Source organism: Tamandua tetradactyla, chromosome 17 (assembly GCF_023851605.1).
Source record: "Tamandua tetradactyla isolate mTamTet1 chromosome 17, mTamTet1.pri, whole genome shotgun sequence".
In the NCBI taxonomy this organism is placed as follows: domain Eukaryota; kingdom Metazoa; phylum Chordata; class Mammalia; order Pilosa; family Myrmecophagidae; genus Tamandua; species Tamandua tetradactyla.
This window is the reverse complement of record NC_135343.1, coordinates 61075761-61090165: the sequence shown is the minus strand read 5'-3', so window position 1 is coordinate 61090165 and position 14405 is coordinate 61075761. Positions and strand designations below refer to the sequence as shown.

The 14405-nt window shown below is 47.2% G+C and overlaps 1 protein-coding gene across 2 annotated transcripts in view; it reads right to left on the bottom strand.

The window, feature by feature from the left end:
- Positions 1–14405, bottom strand: part of REEP1 (receptor accessory protein 1) — a 114083-nt gene that overhangs the window by 42039 nt on the left and 57639 nt on the right. For both annotated transcript variants that reach the window (XM_077134843.1, XM_077134844.1), the window contains exon 2: positions 10519–10591. In XM_077134843.1, coding sequence (XP_076990958.1) covers positions 10519–10591 — 73 coding nt within the window. The remainder of the gene's footprint in view (positions 1–10518; positions 10592–14405) is intronic.

The window sequence follows — 14405 nt, the reverse complement described above, 5'->3', positions numbered from 1 at the left end:
TAGTGCATTTCCTAATTTAAGTTGTATGGTCAGTTTAGTTGAACACCATAAGTATATAGAATCTTGAATAGGGCATGAGATTCTGTTGATTTGTCCAGGTTAGTGTGATGCCCCAATAAATCCCAGAGCGATTTGGACAGTGAATAAAGAAGTATTTGCAAAGTCCCTATGGGCGAATGGAGAGAAAGGGGGAAATATTCAACTTTCCCATTTGGAGAATTTCTGATATCAAAGTAAGCAGTGGAGACAAACAAATCAATAGGCTGAGCCCTCGATCTTGGAGTTTGCTCCTATGAAACTTATTCCTGCAAAGGATAAGCTAAGCCTACTTAAAATTATGCCTAAGAGTCACCCTCAGAGAACCTCTTTTGTTGCTCAGATGTGACCTCTCTAAGCCAACTTGGCAAGTTTGAACTCACTGCCCTCCCCTTCTTCGTGGGACATGACTTCCAGGGGTATAAATATCCCTGGCAACGTGGGTCAGAAATACCATGAGCCAGGATCTGGCATCAAGGGATTGAGAAAACCTTCCTAACCAAAAAGGGAAAGAAAGAAATGAGAAAAAATAAAGTTTCAGTGGCTGAGAGATTTCAGAGTGGAGAGGTTATCCTGGATCTTATATATTATATAAATATCTCCTTTTTAGTTTATGGTGTATTGAAATGGCTAGAGGGAAGTATCTGAAACTGTAGAGCTGTATTCTAGTAGCCTTGTTTCTTGAAGATGACTGCATAATGATTTAGCTTTTACAATGTAACTGTGAGATTGTGAAAACCTTGTGTCTGATGTGCCTTCTCTCTGGTGAATGGAAAGATGAGTGAAAAATATGGATAAAAATATAAACAAATAATAGGGGGAACAAAGGTTAAAATAAATTGGGTAGATGGAAATACTAGTGGCAATGAGAGGGAGGGGTAAGGGGTAGGGTATATATGATTTTTTTCTTTTTTCTTTTTTATTTCTTTTTCTGGGGTGATGAAAATGTTAAAGAAAAGATCATGGTGATGAAAACACAACTATGTGATGATATTGTGAGCCACTGATTGTACACCATGTATGGAATGTTTGTATGTTAAGAATTTTTGTATGTCGCTTTATCAATAAAAATATTTATATAAAAAAGATTACCTCCCATGACTATAATATTGGCCCTAAGTCTAAGGGCAAACCTGAAATATACCAGTTTCCCCAAAATGTAAAATCTAACTACCATAAGGTCAAAGTGCTCAGCCAGAAATTTAGCTACCTGCTAGAATAAAACCTAACACTCCTTACAAGAAGATATAAAGTCCAGTCCAGTTCAAAACATCGTCCAGCCCAGTCATAATATATGAAGTATACAATACACACTGTCTAGTTGACAAAAAAAAAAAAGATATAAACTATGAAGGAATAGGAATACGTAATCCACGGTTAAGAAAAAAAAAATCAGTCAACAGAAACAGATCCACAGACGTAATAGATGTTAGCTTTAGCAGAAAAGGACTTTAAAAAGTATAAATATGTGCTGAGACAATTAGACATCTACATATAGGAGAATGAAGTTGGATCTGTACTTAACACTATATACAAAAATTAACACAAAATGAATCAGAGACCTAATGTAAAAGCTAAAACCATAACATAAAACTCATAAGAAAACATAGCAGTACATTTTCATGATGTTGGATTAGGCAATGGTTCCTTAGATATGGCACCAAAAGCACACACAATGAAATAAAAATAGATAAGTTAGACTTCACCAAAGTTTAAAACTTTTGTGCTTCAAGAAAGCACAAAATTAAATCTATGTGCTTTCAAGCACATTAATCAAGAAAGCATAGAGACAAACCACAGGGTAGGAGAAAATATTTTCAAATCGGATACCTGATAAGGGTCTAGTATCCAGAATATATAAAGAATTATCATAACTCAACAATAATGAGATAACCTGATTTTTAAATGTGGGCAAAGGACTTGAATAAACATTTCTCCAAAAAAAAAAGACATACAAATGGTCAACATGCATATGAAAATATGCTCAATATCATTAGCCTTTAGAGAAATGCAAACCAAAACCATAGGGAGATAAAACTGTACCCCACTAGGATGGCTACTATCAAAAAAGTGGAAAATAAGTGTTGCTGAGGATGTGGAGAAAGTGGAACATTTCTACATTCCTGGGGTGGATTTAAAAATGGTGCAGCTGTTGTGGAAAATACTTTGGTGGTTCCTCAAAAAGTTAAAAATAGAGAGTTCCCATAAGACCCAGCAATTCCACTCCTAGTTATCTATCCAACAGAACTGAAAATACACGCTCACACACAAAAAGCCTTGTATGCAGCCTGTGCTCACAGCATGTGGAAACAGCCCAAATGTCCATCAACTAAAAATACAGTATATTCATAAAACATGTACAGTCATTAAAAAATGAAGTACTGATGTATTCGACAATATGGATAAACCCTGAAAACATTATGCTGAGTGCAAGAAGTCAGTTGCAAAAGGACACATATTGTGTGATTGTTTACTTGAAATGTCTAGAATAGGCAAAACCATAGAGACAGAAAGTAGATTGTGGTTTCCAAAGGCTGGGAAGGGGGAGGGAGGTATGGGGAGTGATTGCTAATGGGTGAGGGGTTTCTTTTTTGCGGTGATAAAAATGCTCCGAAATTAGTAGTGATGGTTTTATAACTGTGTGTATTCTAAGAACTACTGGATTATATGCTTTTAAAGGGTGAGGTTTATGGCAGGTGAATTATATCTCAACAAAGCTGCTACTAAAAAAAAAAAAAAAAAAGCTCAAATGACAAACAACAGCACATTTTGTAAGCACTTTATCTTGAAACCAATAGGAAAAATCATTTGGCCTATTTATATGTAGATAAATATAAAATAATAAAATCAATGAGCCCACAATTAATGAATTAATGAAGCAACCTCTTAACAAAGGTTTTAAACTTTCTTGTGTCACCACTTACAAAGATGCTTATGCTAGGAGGAAAATGATGAGGGTCTGTGTTACATTTTAAATATACTGAATATATTTAAAAATACTCAGACATAATGAGTGAAGAGATGGGGTATTTCTGGGAAGAGTAGAAAACTCAAAAAAAAAAAAAAACAACAACAGTTTTTAAAAATAACCAAATGATATCCTAGAATTGAAAAACACAATACATGAAATCAAAATTATTGGATGGGATTAATAGCAGATCCATGAACTCGGAAGATGAGCCAACAGAAATCATCCAGACTGAAGACTAGATTGAAAAAAACAAAACAGCGTGGCAGTCTAATATGCATGTACTTAGAATTTCAGAAGTAGAGGAAAAAGACAATGGGCCAGATAAAGTATCTGAAGAAATACTAGCTTGAAATATTCCAAATTTGATCAAAAGTAGTAAACCTATAGAACAGAAATCTCAATGAACCCCAAGCAAGATAAATACAAAAGAAATCAACCTAGGCACATCATGGTAAAAGTGACTAAAAAAGGAAAAATCCTAAAAATCAGGGGTGGGGGGGAGGGAGGCACATTACATGCAGGTAAAAACAGTAAGAATCATAGTGAACTTTTCATTAGAAACAATAAAGACCGGAAGAAAGGGGTTAAAAAGTCCACCTAGAATTCTACACCCGGTAAAAATATCTTTTAAAACTGAGTCTGAATGGATTGCCTGGCTCCTTGAGAAGGCTTCTTTACTCAGAAAACCCAGAATGTCTCCTGGGCGGTGGCTGGTTGTCTATCAACAGGAACTGCTGCCTGAGACGCTGCATGCTGCCAAGGTCACGTGTGGCAGGACAGACTCCCCAGGAGGGGGCACAGGATTTTGTCCGGCTGTAAAGCCTGTGGCATGGGAGGAGGCGCTCCCATCCCCAGATTCCAGACACTCAGTCAGGAGCCTGGATTCCTTCTCCGCAGGCTTTTTCTTTTCAGCACTGAAACCGTGCTCTAATGTCTTCAATTAAAAACAAAGCACAAGGACAACAACGAAAAACCCCTTTCCCTGACACCACCTGCTATGGATTGAATCATACCCTCCAAAAAGACAAGTTCCTGTCCTAAATCCCAGCCCTGTGAAGTGAGTTTCCCTATAAATAGGATCTTTGAAGATGGTAATAGTTAAAATGAGGCCAAACTGGGTTAGGACAGGCCCTTAATCTAGCATGACTGGTGTCCTTAGAGAGAGGAAATTCGGTAGGAGAGGCAGAGAGAGAGAAAGACAGCCAGGTGCTGGAGGCAGAGATTAAATTATGCTGCCAGAAGCAAAAAAGTGTTGTGGCTTGCCCCTACCCACCAAAAGCCAGGAGAGGGGTGTGGATGATTCTCCCGGTTTAGAGAAAGCCTGGCCCCTTGATCACACACCTCTAGCCTCGAGAACTGGGAAATAATACATTTCTATTGTTCAAGCCAAACGGTTTAGGGTACTTTGTTACAGCAGCTCTGGCAGACTGAGACACCACCCTTAGCCCCTGAGAGTCATCTATACGTGTGCCTGGACTTCCTCACCACCTCACTACCCTGCAATCCACCACACCTTGCTTCCACAGCCTCCTGGTAACACACAAGGGAGTTCAAGGATCTTTCCCAGTTCTTTTTACTTGACTTACCAGACATTACTCCTTGAACAGCTCCTGCAACAGCACAACTGTCCTGGTTTTCCTCTTTCTGTGACCACTTCTCAGGCTCATCAATTTCTCCCTAGAGCTCTGTCCTAGACAGTTGCTTCTTACTCAAGACTAGATGCTTTCCCTGGGGAAACCTTGCATTCCACACCTAACAGAGTTCACCAGCCACTGAGCTCTGTCACTCCCCCCTCTTATTTCTCTTGAATCTATCTTTTCTTTTATCTCCTCTGTCTTTTCCATAGTTCTGACCACCACTTTCTCCTGCCTGGAATAGACCTAGAGTCTCATGCCTGATCTTCTCCCCAATCTGTCCTCCATGCTCCCGTCAGAATAATCCTCCTTGATCCAAATCGCTAGCGTAAAACACCCGAGAACCCCTTATTGTTGTTAAATCTAAATTCCTTAAATTGGTTTATGAAGCCTCCCATGAGCTGGCTGCAGATTATCTCTAATCTCTCCTCTCTAGCCCTCCCTCTCCAATTTCCAGTTCCCTGGGCAGAGCCTTCTCCACTTCCAGATTTCAGCCTGCAGAGCTCAGCCTAAGTCATTTCCTCTAGGAAGCCTTCCCTGAGTGCCCACATTTGGGGCACTTCATCCTGCCCAATGCCCTCACCATTCTGACTTGAAATTACTTGATTGTCCTCTGCTTTTCTCACTAGACTCTAAGTTCCCTGAGGGAGGAAAACAATTCCTTTCACACGTCATTATAGCCCTAATACCTTAAACTATTCCCACCACATAGCAGGCACTCAATAAATTTATTTTCTCAATAAATATGTTTTGAGTGACTGAATTGACATGTTGGGACTGCAAATGGGAAATGAATGATGGTTTGAAAAAGACTGAGTGTTCTTTGGGAAATACTTGTCCATGTGCCTATTTTGAGATAAGAAAGGACAGAATTAGCCTGCAAACTAACAGGCCTTCCTGAGAGGCTGTGGAATGAATGCCTGGTGTTCAGGGGACGGAAGGGGACTGCCGACATAAGGGCATGAGTGTCTGGTGATTATGGAGCCACTTGGAGCAGCAGGAAAGTAAAGAGGGAGAAGAGACTGCATTCCACTGTGGCTGAGAGTGGTCTCCGGGACCAGGAGAGCATCCAAGGAGACCCAGCAGGCCTGCAAAAGCAAGACCAAAATTGAGGGTAAAGGGCTGCTGACAGAGGAGGGAGCCTCAGCAGGGAAGGGCCTTGGCGAGTCCGTCTGAGGAAGCTTCCATCAAGTACTCTCCTAATTTATAATGCTTTCTGCCATAGAGGCAGACCTGAGAATGAGTCTTTGAGCCTAACCAGGTAACCAGAACACGGGTGACTCAAAGATGGAAACCAGGTTCACCTAAAATGACCAGGAAATGGTTTTCCCCATCATGCCTCAGGGGACTCAGTGAGGCCATTATTTTCCAAGGTTGGGGGGACTGTATTCAAACTCCCCTGTGAGAGAGGCAGAGCATGGGCCTCCGGACACCCAGAATAAGGGGAGGGGGCTACAGCTGATTTGAGAGGTAGTGATCTGAGCAACTCTTAGTGGCAAGTGGATAGCATGGCTGAGGACTCCCTCTGCACTGGGCAGAGGTGGAATCCGGAAGGAATGAGCAGCTAGGATAGGGCATTGCAAAAGACTCCGGAGTTGAGGGTGGGCAACAGAGCTGGGAGAACTTCCCTGGGCCCCCAAGGGAGACTGGTTGGGATTCAGTTGCCACAGATCCTGCCCCAGGCTCCTGGCGGCCTGCGAAGGTCTCACCCATGGGCTGGGGAAGCAGCAGGTACAGCCGCCCCCATTGCAGCTCTGCTAGATGCCAGTCCACTAAATTTCTCGAGCCCTTTGCAGGCCCTATGGCATCTGGGCCCTGTTTCAGTCTTGCGGAGAACTCCCTATGACCAAGTGACATAGGCCCTGATGCAGTGAGAGTGGGGACATTCTTGGCAGGAGGATGATCTGAGGTGACGTGGTGAGAGTGTGGCCAGAGCCACTGAGCTTGGAAGGGGCCAGGCTGAGCCACTGGTGTTAAGTTGGTTTGGGAAGGATGAGCATGGGGCCAGAGAAAGCATCTGCCCCTGCCAATGCTCTTCCAAAGAACACTAGAGCAGAGGAGGTTCTCAGGAGCCAAGTGGATGCGACGCAGTGGGGGTTCCGTGGACTCATATATAAAAGAGGCCATGAGGGAGTGACAGAGGTGGCAGACAGGCTCAGCTACAAGGAATCTCGCCAAGGCGGACCTCCACCACAACTGCCGGGAGACCGATGCGCCAAGAGCAGTGGCCAAGCCTCTCCAGGATGTTGCCCTAGCTCTACATTCAGCACAGGGTCATTCCTGAAATGCTTATTTATTCTGCAGTGGACTTGCTCCTCCCATAGCCACGCTTTTGGCAGCCACACAGCAAGTTGTGGGTTTACAGAGGGCCCTTTTCACATTGGTGCAGCCTATCCAACTCTGCTTCCAGCTAAGGACACTTTTTGACCACAAAAGAAATAGGACAAAGCTGATGCCATGGGGAGTCACTGGTCTCATGATGCCCAGTTTGCACAAGGGCAGCACTGGAGGGTCCCAGAAGTGAAGCAGGTGGGGGTCAGCATCCTGTGAGACTGTGGGGCTATCCTGAAGGGCCAGCTCTTCTCTGACCCAGTGACCCACATATGGTGCTGCTGAGCCACAAGCAGAGGTTCAGGACCCAAGGAAATGTGGGTGGTATTTCTTATGAGTAAGCCTAATGCCCAGCTCCTTGCCATTTGAAGTGTGGTCCATGAAACAGCAACACAGGGACCACCTGGGAGCCTGTTTGAAACACAGAGTCCCAGGCCCCACCCAGACCTGCTGAGTCACAATCTGCACTTCAGGGAGATCCCCTAGTGAGCTCCATGCACAATGAAGCCTGAGAACCCCTGGCCCAAGCCACGTACAACCGTTGTGCTTTTCACCCCACATCTCTGGGCTCTGCTTTTTAACAATTTTAGTGTCTGAGAGATGGGTGCTTCCACCAGGGGGTACAAAAGGGTGCCAGTGAAGTAGGAGCAGAGACAAGACTGTCAGATTCCTAAGGGGGAAAGATTTGGGCCACATCACAGGACAAGGAACCCCACTCAAAAAAGCTCTAACTGAAAGCAAAGGGAGTAGGAACTGGGTGGTAGAAGAAGGAAGTACCAGGAAAATTTTACGAGACTTAAGGGTGAACTGTGGACTGTTAGATTGCCAGCATGTGCTTTCAGGTTATGCTAATTGAACAGGGGTCTTGCTTTTCAATGTCTTTGAGATATTTTACAGCTTTGTAAGTTATAGAAAACCGACTGCAATGCTAATGGTTTTTATCCAGGGTTGCAAATGAATTTTACCCAGTAGAGATACATTTGCTCTTCCCACCCCCTAAGAAATAAATCTAATAAATTCATTTCAACATTCCTAATTATTTATGTCTTCTGTTTTTTGGCGTCTCCTTTGAACTTTTTTTTTTTTTAACACTTTACTGGTGTCCTCATCAATTAATGAGCTTAACAAAATCCGTACCAGATGTTAACTTAATATTTTTACAAGAGTCATGATTTTACTTTCTAAAAATTTTTACAAGAGTCATGATTTTACTGTTAACACAAGACATAAACACAAGCTATTGCATTATGACCTGTTGCATAAATAAGAACTGTAGTGTCTATCCACGTTCTCTTCCCCTCAGTGTTATGTGGATTTAAATATTTTCATTAATTCTATTTTTATTGTCTCTTTCTCCCCCCTAATATAGCATATGGGTGTGTCAGTGCTGGCTTACTCTGCAACCTAGTTTTCTGGAAGGCTAGATGTTAAGGCATGGTCATGGCAGAGCCACAGGAGGAGAAGACTGCTCAGAGATACAAGACCTGGAAACTGGGCTCAGTAAGAGGAGAAATGTGCATCTGGCAAGTAAATGAATATAGAATTCTTGTTATGTTATTTTAAAGTCATAATAGGGGGAAAGGAGTGGATGTAGGTGTTGGGTAGCCAAAGGGGTAAATGTCCATTTGTATCTGGCTTATTTCATTCAAAATTTGTATTGTTTTAAATCACTAAATTTGTGGTAGTTTGTGACATAAGACGACAGATACAGGAGGCTATTATAACAACCCACGGAAGAAATGACAGGAACCTTATCTAAGGACGTCGCCTTCAGAGAAGAAGGAGAGACCTGGCCTGAAAGGTGGCCAAGGGGACAGAGTTGAAGGGTCTTAGTCACCCACCAGGTTTGCATCTCGGGGAGGGAGGGAGGGAGGGGACAGGCAGGAGTCTAAGGAAATGCACAGGTTTCTCTCTCAGACAAAGGGTCTAGAAGTCAAAAGGAGGGCACAGAAGTAAACAAAGGATTGTGTGAGGGTGTGGGAGAGTGTGTGTGTGTGTGCACATGTGCACAAGTGTGGAGAAAGGAAGAGGATTTTCCCTAATACTGCTCAGCTCCTTTCATCCGATTCTATTTTTGCTAAGAAGTCATTTAAATTCTCAAGAAGCATTTCCTCCTGGGAAAAGCGTGAGCTTGCCAGCCAACACAAGCATCTGCTCTGTTTGTCAGCTGTATTTTTCAATCTAAATTAATGTATTGCCATTCTAGTCCCACACCAGGCTCCTGTGAGTTGAGTCACACAGCAAGACAATTCACCAGACTCTGACCTCCTTGAACAAGCTGGCAGAACTGAGTTTCCGCCCCTGCAAAGCAGAGGATCAGACCAGCTTGCCTGCACTGTAGGCTGGAAGGGGCCTGGAGAAGGAGACCTAGAAGAGGCTGCCCAGTCAATTGAAAATCACGAGGTTCTGGGCTTGCGACTTAACAGCTATTTATAGTCCGGAAAACACCCTGTCTGGAGCCCCAGTTTGGAAGCAGCAAAATGCAAGCGGAGAAAGGAACCTAGGTGAGTGCGAGGGTCAGTTGTGTTTGCGGCTGATCTGGAGGTGGCCAGTTTCATCATAAGGATGTTCTGGGAAAGCTTAGGAAGAACAACTTTCCAAGTCTACTTTGAATTATTTATTTGCTTACACTGAATTTGCCAAGTGACATCTGAGTCCAAGAGGGAAAGCAAGGACCTTTGTGCCTCATGACACTGGGAGGTGGGAGTGGGGTTATGCCCCTGTCTGAGGCTCTTGGAAGTTAAGCAACTTGTCCAGCATTGCATTAGTCAGATGTAGGACAGAGCCAGGACTCGACCTCAGATCTCTTGATGCCCAAAGCCATGTCCTTTGCATGCTGACCCAGGTTTCTGTGCTTCACTGCCCATACCACACAGGTCCTTGTCGGTTGGGGTGACCTGACAATCCTCCTGTACATCCAGGCCTGGAGACTGGAGCACCCAAATCTGCAAGCAGTAATTAACTAACACAACCCTCCAAACCAGTACACACCCCAGACCCTCTCCCACATGCTCAGCCCTCCACTGGGTGGTGGGAAGCAGGAAGGGGATGGTGGGCGGCCTCTGACCTCAACAAGCTTACAAAGCCACAGGTGGAGTGCTCAGGTCGTAGAACTGGAGTGGGGCTCGAGCGAGCACAGAACCCAACGCTGACAGCCTCTAGAACCCACCTGCATGCCTCCCGTGATGCCAGACTGTAAAGATGCATGAAAGGTACTTTACAGTCCACAGAGTGTTTTCTAGACACACAGACTGAGGCTCCAAGAGAGGAAGTCACTTGCCCAAGGCAAATGGGGCCTGTGGCAGAGCTGGGGTTTCCTCTCACCCTATCCCCTGCTTTCCTCCCTTCAACCCTCTGGTTCTAGAGAGGGGCCTGGGCAGTGAGAGGGCCATGCAGATGAGCTCTGTGAGGAAAGCAAAGACTGGACTCCTTGGCTGTGATGCCAGTGGCCACCCCAGGGGAGGAACCCACCTCCCCCCACCCTTTCCCCACCGCTTCATACCCAGCTTCCCCCACCTCATCCCATCAGCCAACAGCACTACTTACGTATTCTTTAATGTCCTTTGACTTCACGGCCTTGTAGGAATAATAGGCAGGGTAGAGGGTGCCAAATATAAGCCTGGAAGGAAGAGAGAGAGAAAACAAGAGAAATGTGACTTTCATTCCCCCTATGTGGTGGGAAAGACTTGTCTCAGATGCCAGGTACAGTTCTCCAGTTCACAGAAAAGGCTGCTGTGGGGCTGATTTTGGTACCCAGATGCCTGGGAGGCTTCCCGCCTGGGTTAGGGTGTGCCCAGGGAGGCCTGTTCCCCGTTACAGCTCTGCGCCCACTTTCCTGCAGCATGAAAGGGGTCTGCGGTCATAAAAGCCCCAAATCGGGTGGCAGGCAGCTAAGGCCCCTGAAATTAATGGCCAACTTTCCTGCTGCTGGCCCCACGTGATGTTCCATGAAGACCACCCCTACCTGGGCCTTCTCGCCCATCACACCCTTTTCCTCAAAGCTCCTTCCAGTTTCACTTCTCTGACTTGGTATCAGCGTTCCACAGCCACAAGAAGTTTTTCCAGCTGCCTGGCCAGCCACTCCTCCCGCCACACACATCCACACTGCATCAACTGGCTTCTCATCGCTCAGGACCAAAGAGCAAACACAGCGACACTGTCCCGCGTGAACGGGCAGCGACTCTACCTGCCTGAGCCCTGGGATGCCCAGGTGGTCCCAATGACCTGTCCCTGTCCCTGGGACCTGCCCGGCGGGGCGCCCCCTGCCTCCTGCTTGCCCCCTGCAGCCTACAGGACTGGCCCGGCCAAGGCGTCCTCCCCCAACGCCCCCCTCTGTCCCCTTTGTCCAGGTAATACTATCAGCCCCCCAGCCAGTGCTGCTTTCTCAGGGGCGCCTTCCCCGGCCCCCCAACGAAGTGGAGTCTCTGTGCCTCACTCGTCGGTGCGGTATGCCAAGTCTACCTTACCCCTACTTCTCTGGGGTCTCCATTCACCAACATCGCCCCCTTGGGCTGCAGTGGCCTTGAGGGCACTGCCGCACACCAAGCCCTTGGCACATGTTTTTTTTTAATTTAAGAAAACAAACAATACACTTAGAACCAGCAACAATGGTCGGCAGATATTAAATGAGTCAAGGAAACATCAGAGCTGGAGGGTGCAGGTGTTTCATCTGACACATGAGGCCACCCCTGGGGGTCGAGTCAGGTGCCAGCTGAGCCCCATGGGGGGAGGGGGTGCTCCGGGCCTCACAGGAACCAGCAGCCCCTGTCACCCCAGGGCTCCCTGACAGGAGTCCAGGTTTACAGCCTGCCCTGGTGACAAGACACCCACTCAGGGAAGCCCAGTCCAGGTGCATTCACCCAGCTTTACCACCAGCTGCTGCCAGGGCCATGCTGACACCCCCATGCATCAGCTCCTGGGGAAACTGAGTCGCCTGCATGAGGCTTTGGGGAAAAGGGTTCTGGGAACTCCTGGTCACATGGGTCTTGCTCTGCGGGCGTTTGTGACAGCATCTCACTGCATCCTTGGTGGACACGGTGAGGGAGCCCCTTTCTTGGAGAGATGCCAGGTGCCTGGAGCCTATGCCCCTCGCCCACCCCAGGCTCTGTGGCCCTTTAAGGGCAAAGCGATGGCTGGAACCCTCCCAGGTCCACTAGCCTCCACGCCGGGCTCTAGACAGCACACCCACTGCCTCAAAGCAAGATAAACCAGCAGAGGAGCACAACGGGACTAGGGTGGGTGGGGGGAAACTCAAGGAGAGACTCAGTACCAGTGGGTCATGGTGGGGCATGAGGCTGTCCCCAGGTCGGCTTGGTGGTCCCAGGCCCCCGTGGTCAGGGCAGGATCTCCACCCTGCCTCTCTGTGCTCCCCGGGTCTCAGAGGGCATCTTACTTCCTCTGGGAGGCCTTTCCGAACCTCCCAGCTGCCCTGGAGATGAGGGTCCTCTCCCCATTTGATGTGGTCAGGACCCCTCCCCTTTTCCCATCCTCGGGTTCATGGACCAGAGCATTGAGGCCAGTTGTCACACCTGCAGTGAGTCTGTCTCTGTCCCACAAGACCACACGCTCCTCCGAGTTGGCTCCCAGTTGCAGCCCTTCACCCCCACCCCTACTCCCGTGCCCGGCTAAGCATGTATGGGCTGCACCAAGTTCAGGGCAGTGGGACTGGGGGCACAGGTGACCTTGGGACTGTGGTCTGGGCAGCAAGACGGCAGCCAGACAGTCCGGGGCTGACTCAGCACAGCCGTGGCACTCCAGGGACACGAACACGTGGCCTTCTTGGCACAGATGCCTGGGGCATCACTCAGCTGTGCCAGGATGTTTGCCAGCCCCTGCCTGGGACAAGGTGAGACAGGTGGAAAGTACCTCCCAACCCAGACACTGGCTGACTTGTTTCTCTGTGAATCCCAAGTTGCAGTGATACCCCTGAGTGGTCCCAGGGCTGAGAAGTCTCAAGGGGTGCCGGAGGCCCTGGTTTGCGCAGCCTCTGGGCTCTCCTGATATGTACTGCTTTCCACCCCAGACCAATTTGCTTTTCTGCCTCTTAATGCTCAGTAACACCGAGATATAACAGGGCTCTCAGCATTTCACTGCTCGGGGAAGGGGGAATGAGTTGAACATGGCCAGCTTTCTCAGAGAAAAGAAACAGGGAATGACAAGAAACAGTGCTTGATAAATGTCTGTCGAATGAATAAATGACTACACAATTTTAATCTGTCTTCACTTCTTCACTGACAGATGCACATGATTCTCTCTATAAGGTATGGAGGAAAATATGTGGGGAGGTCTAAAGCTAAGAAGGGCACATGGTCTGCTCCAGAAAGGGGGAAGGCAGAAGCTAGAGAGCCATCCAGGGAAGACCCGGGCTCTGTGCTAAGATAGCTCTTTCAGTTACCTGTGAACAGGGTCTCGGCACTGCACCCCACCAGCCTGAATCTCGGCACCCATCTTCTCTCTTCTCCCCATAGTCCCTGACCGGTACCTGCAGGCCCCCTTCCACCCCAACCACTGGTTCCACTGACCTGCCTGCCAGGTTTCTCCCAACTGCTCTTCACTCCTCCTCTTGCTCCAAGTTGGGGGGTGGGGGGAGTGGGCTCTTCATCCAGGTTATCTCATTACCTCCAGAATCAGCCAGAAGTGACCCTGAGTCTTGCATCAGCCAGAAGTGACCCCGAGTCTTGCAAATGTGCAAACATGACATCCAGACACAGCGGTTCTTGCCTGGGGGTGATTTAGTTTCTCAGGGGACATGAGGTCGGTGTCTGAAGGCATGGGTGACAACTGAGAGGATGCCACTGCACCCACTGGGTAGAACAGGGACACGGCTAAGCTCCTGCTGTGCACAGGACAGCACCTACCCCCCCACCCCCTTAACAGAGAATGATCCAGCTCTGATGCCCACAGGGTCAAGGTAGAGAAATCCTGCTCTAGTGTGTGGTTTCCCAGTCCCTAGGCTATGAACTCTTCACCTAACCTCAAGGGCATCTGTGCCAAGAGTTGTCGTTTTTTAATGCCCAGTGTCCCAGGACTAGCAGCAAATGCTCAGGTAGTAGGGGTTGGTCTAAAGTGGTAAAGACCACAACCTACCCCATTGGTCAATAACAATTCTGGAGCTTCCAATAGACTTCCTGGAGTAGAGCTCTGGCCAAAAGAAGAATGCAACTGTCCACATGATTATCCATAACTGAGACGTCGGTTACAGTCTCCAAGGGGGCTCACCCTTCCCTGGAGCCTCCCCGGAGCTGTCTTCTGGCCTGAGTTGCCCCAGATGCTAACTGTCACCAGGACCTTCACAAACCATGAAACAGACCATATTTCCCACAGTCTTCTCAGGCACCCAAGAGTTCTTAAATTGGAGAAGCACAGTATTAGACCAGTATTTCCCAAGATCAATTACATTGAAAATTTTCAAAATTAATGCTAGCAATATTTTT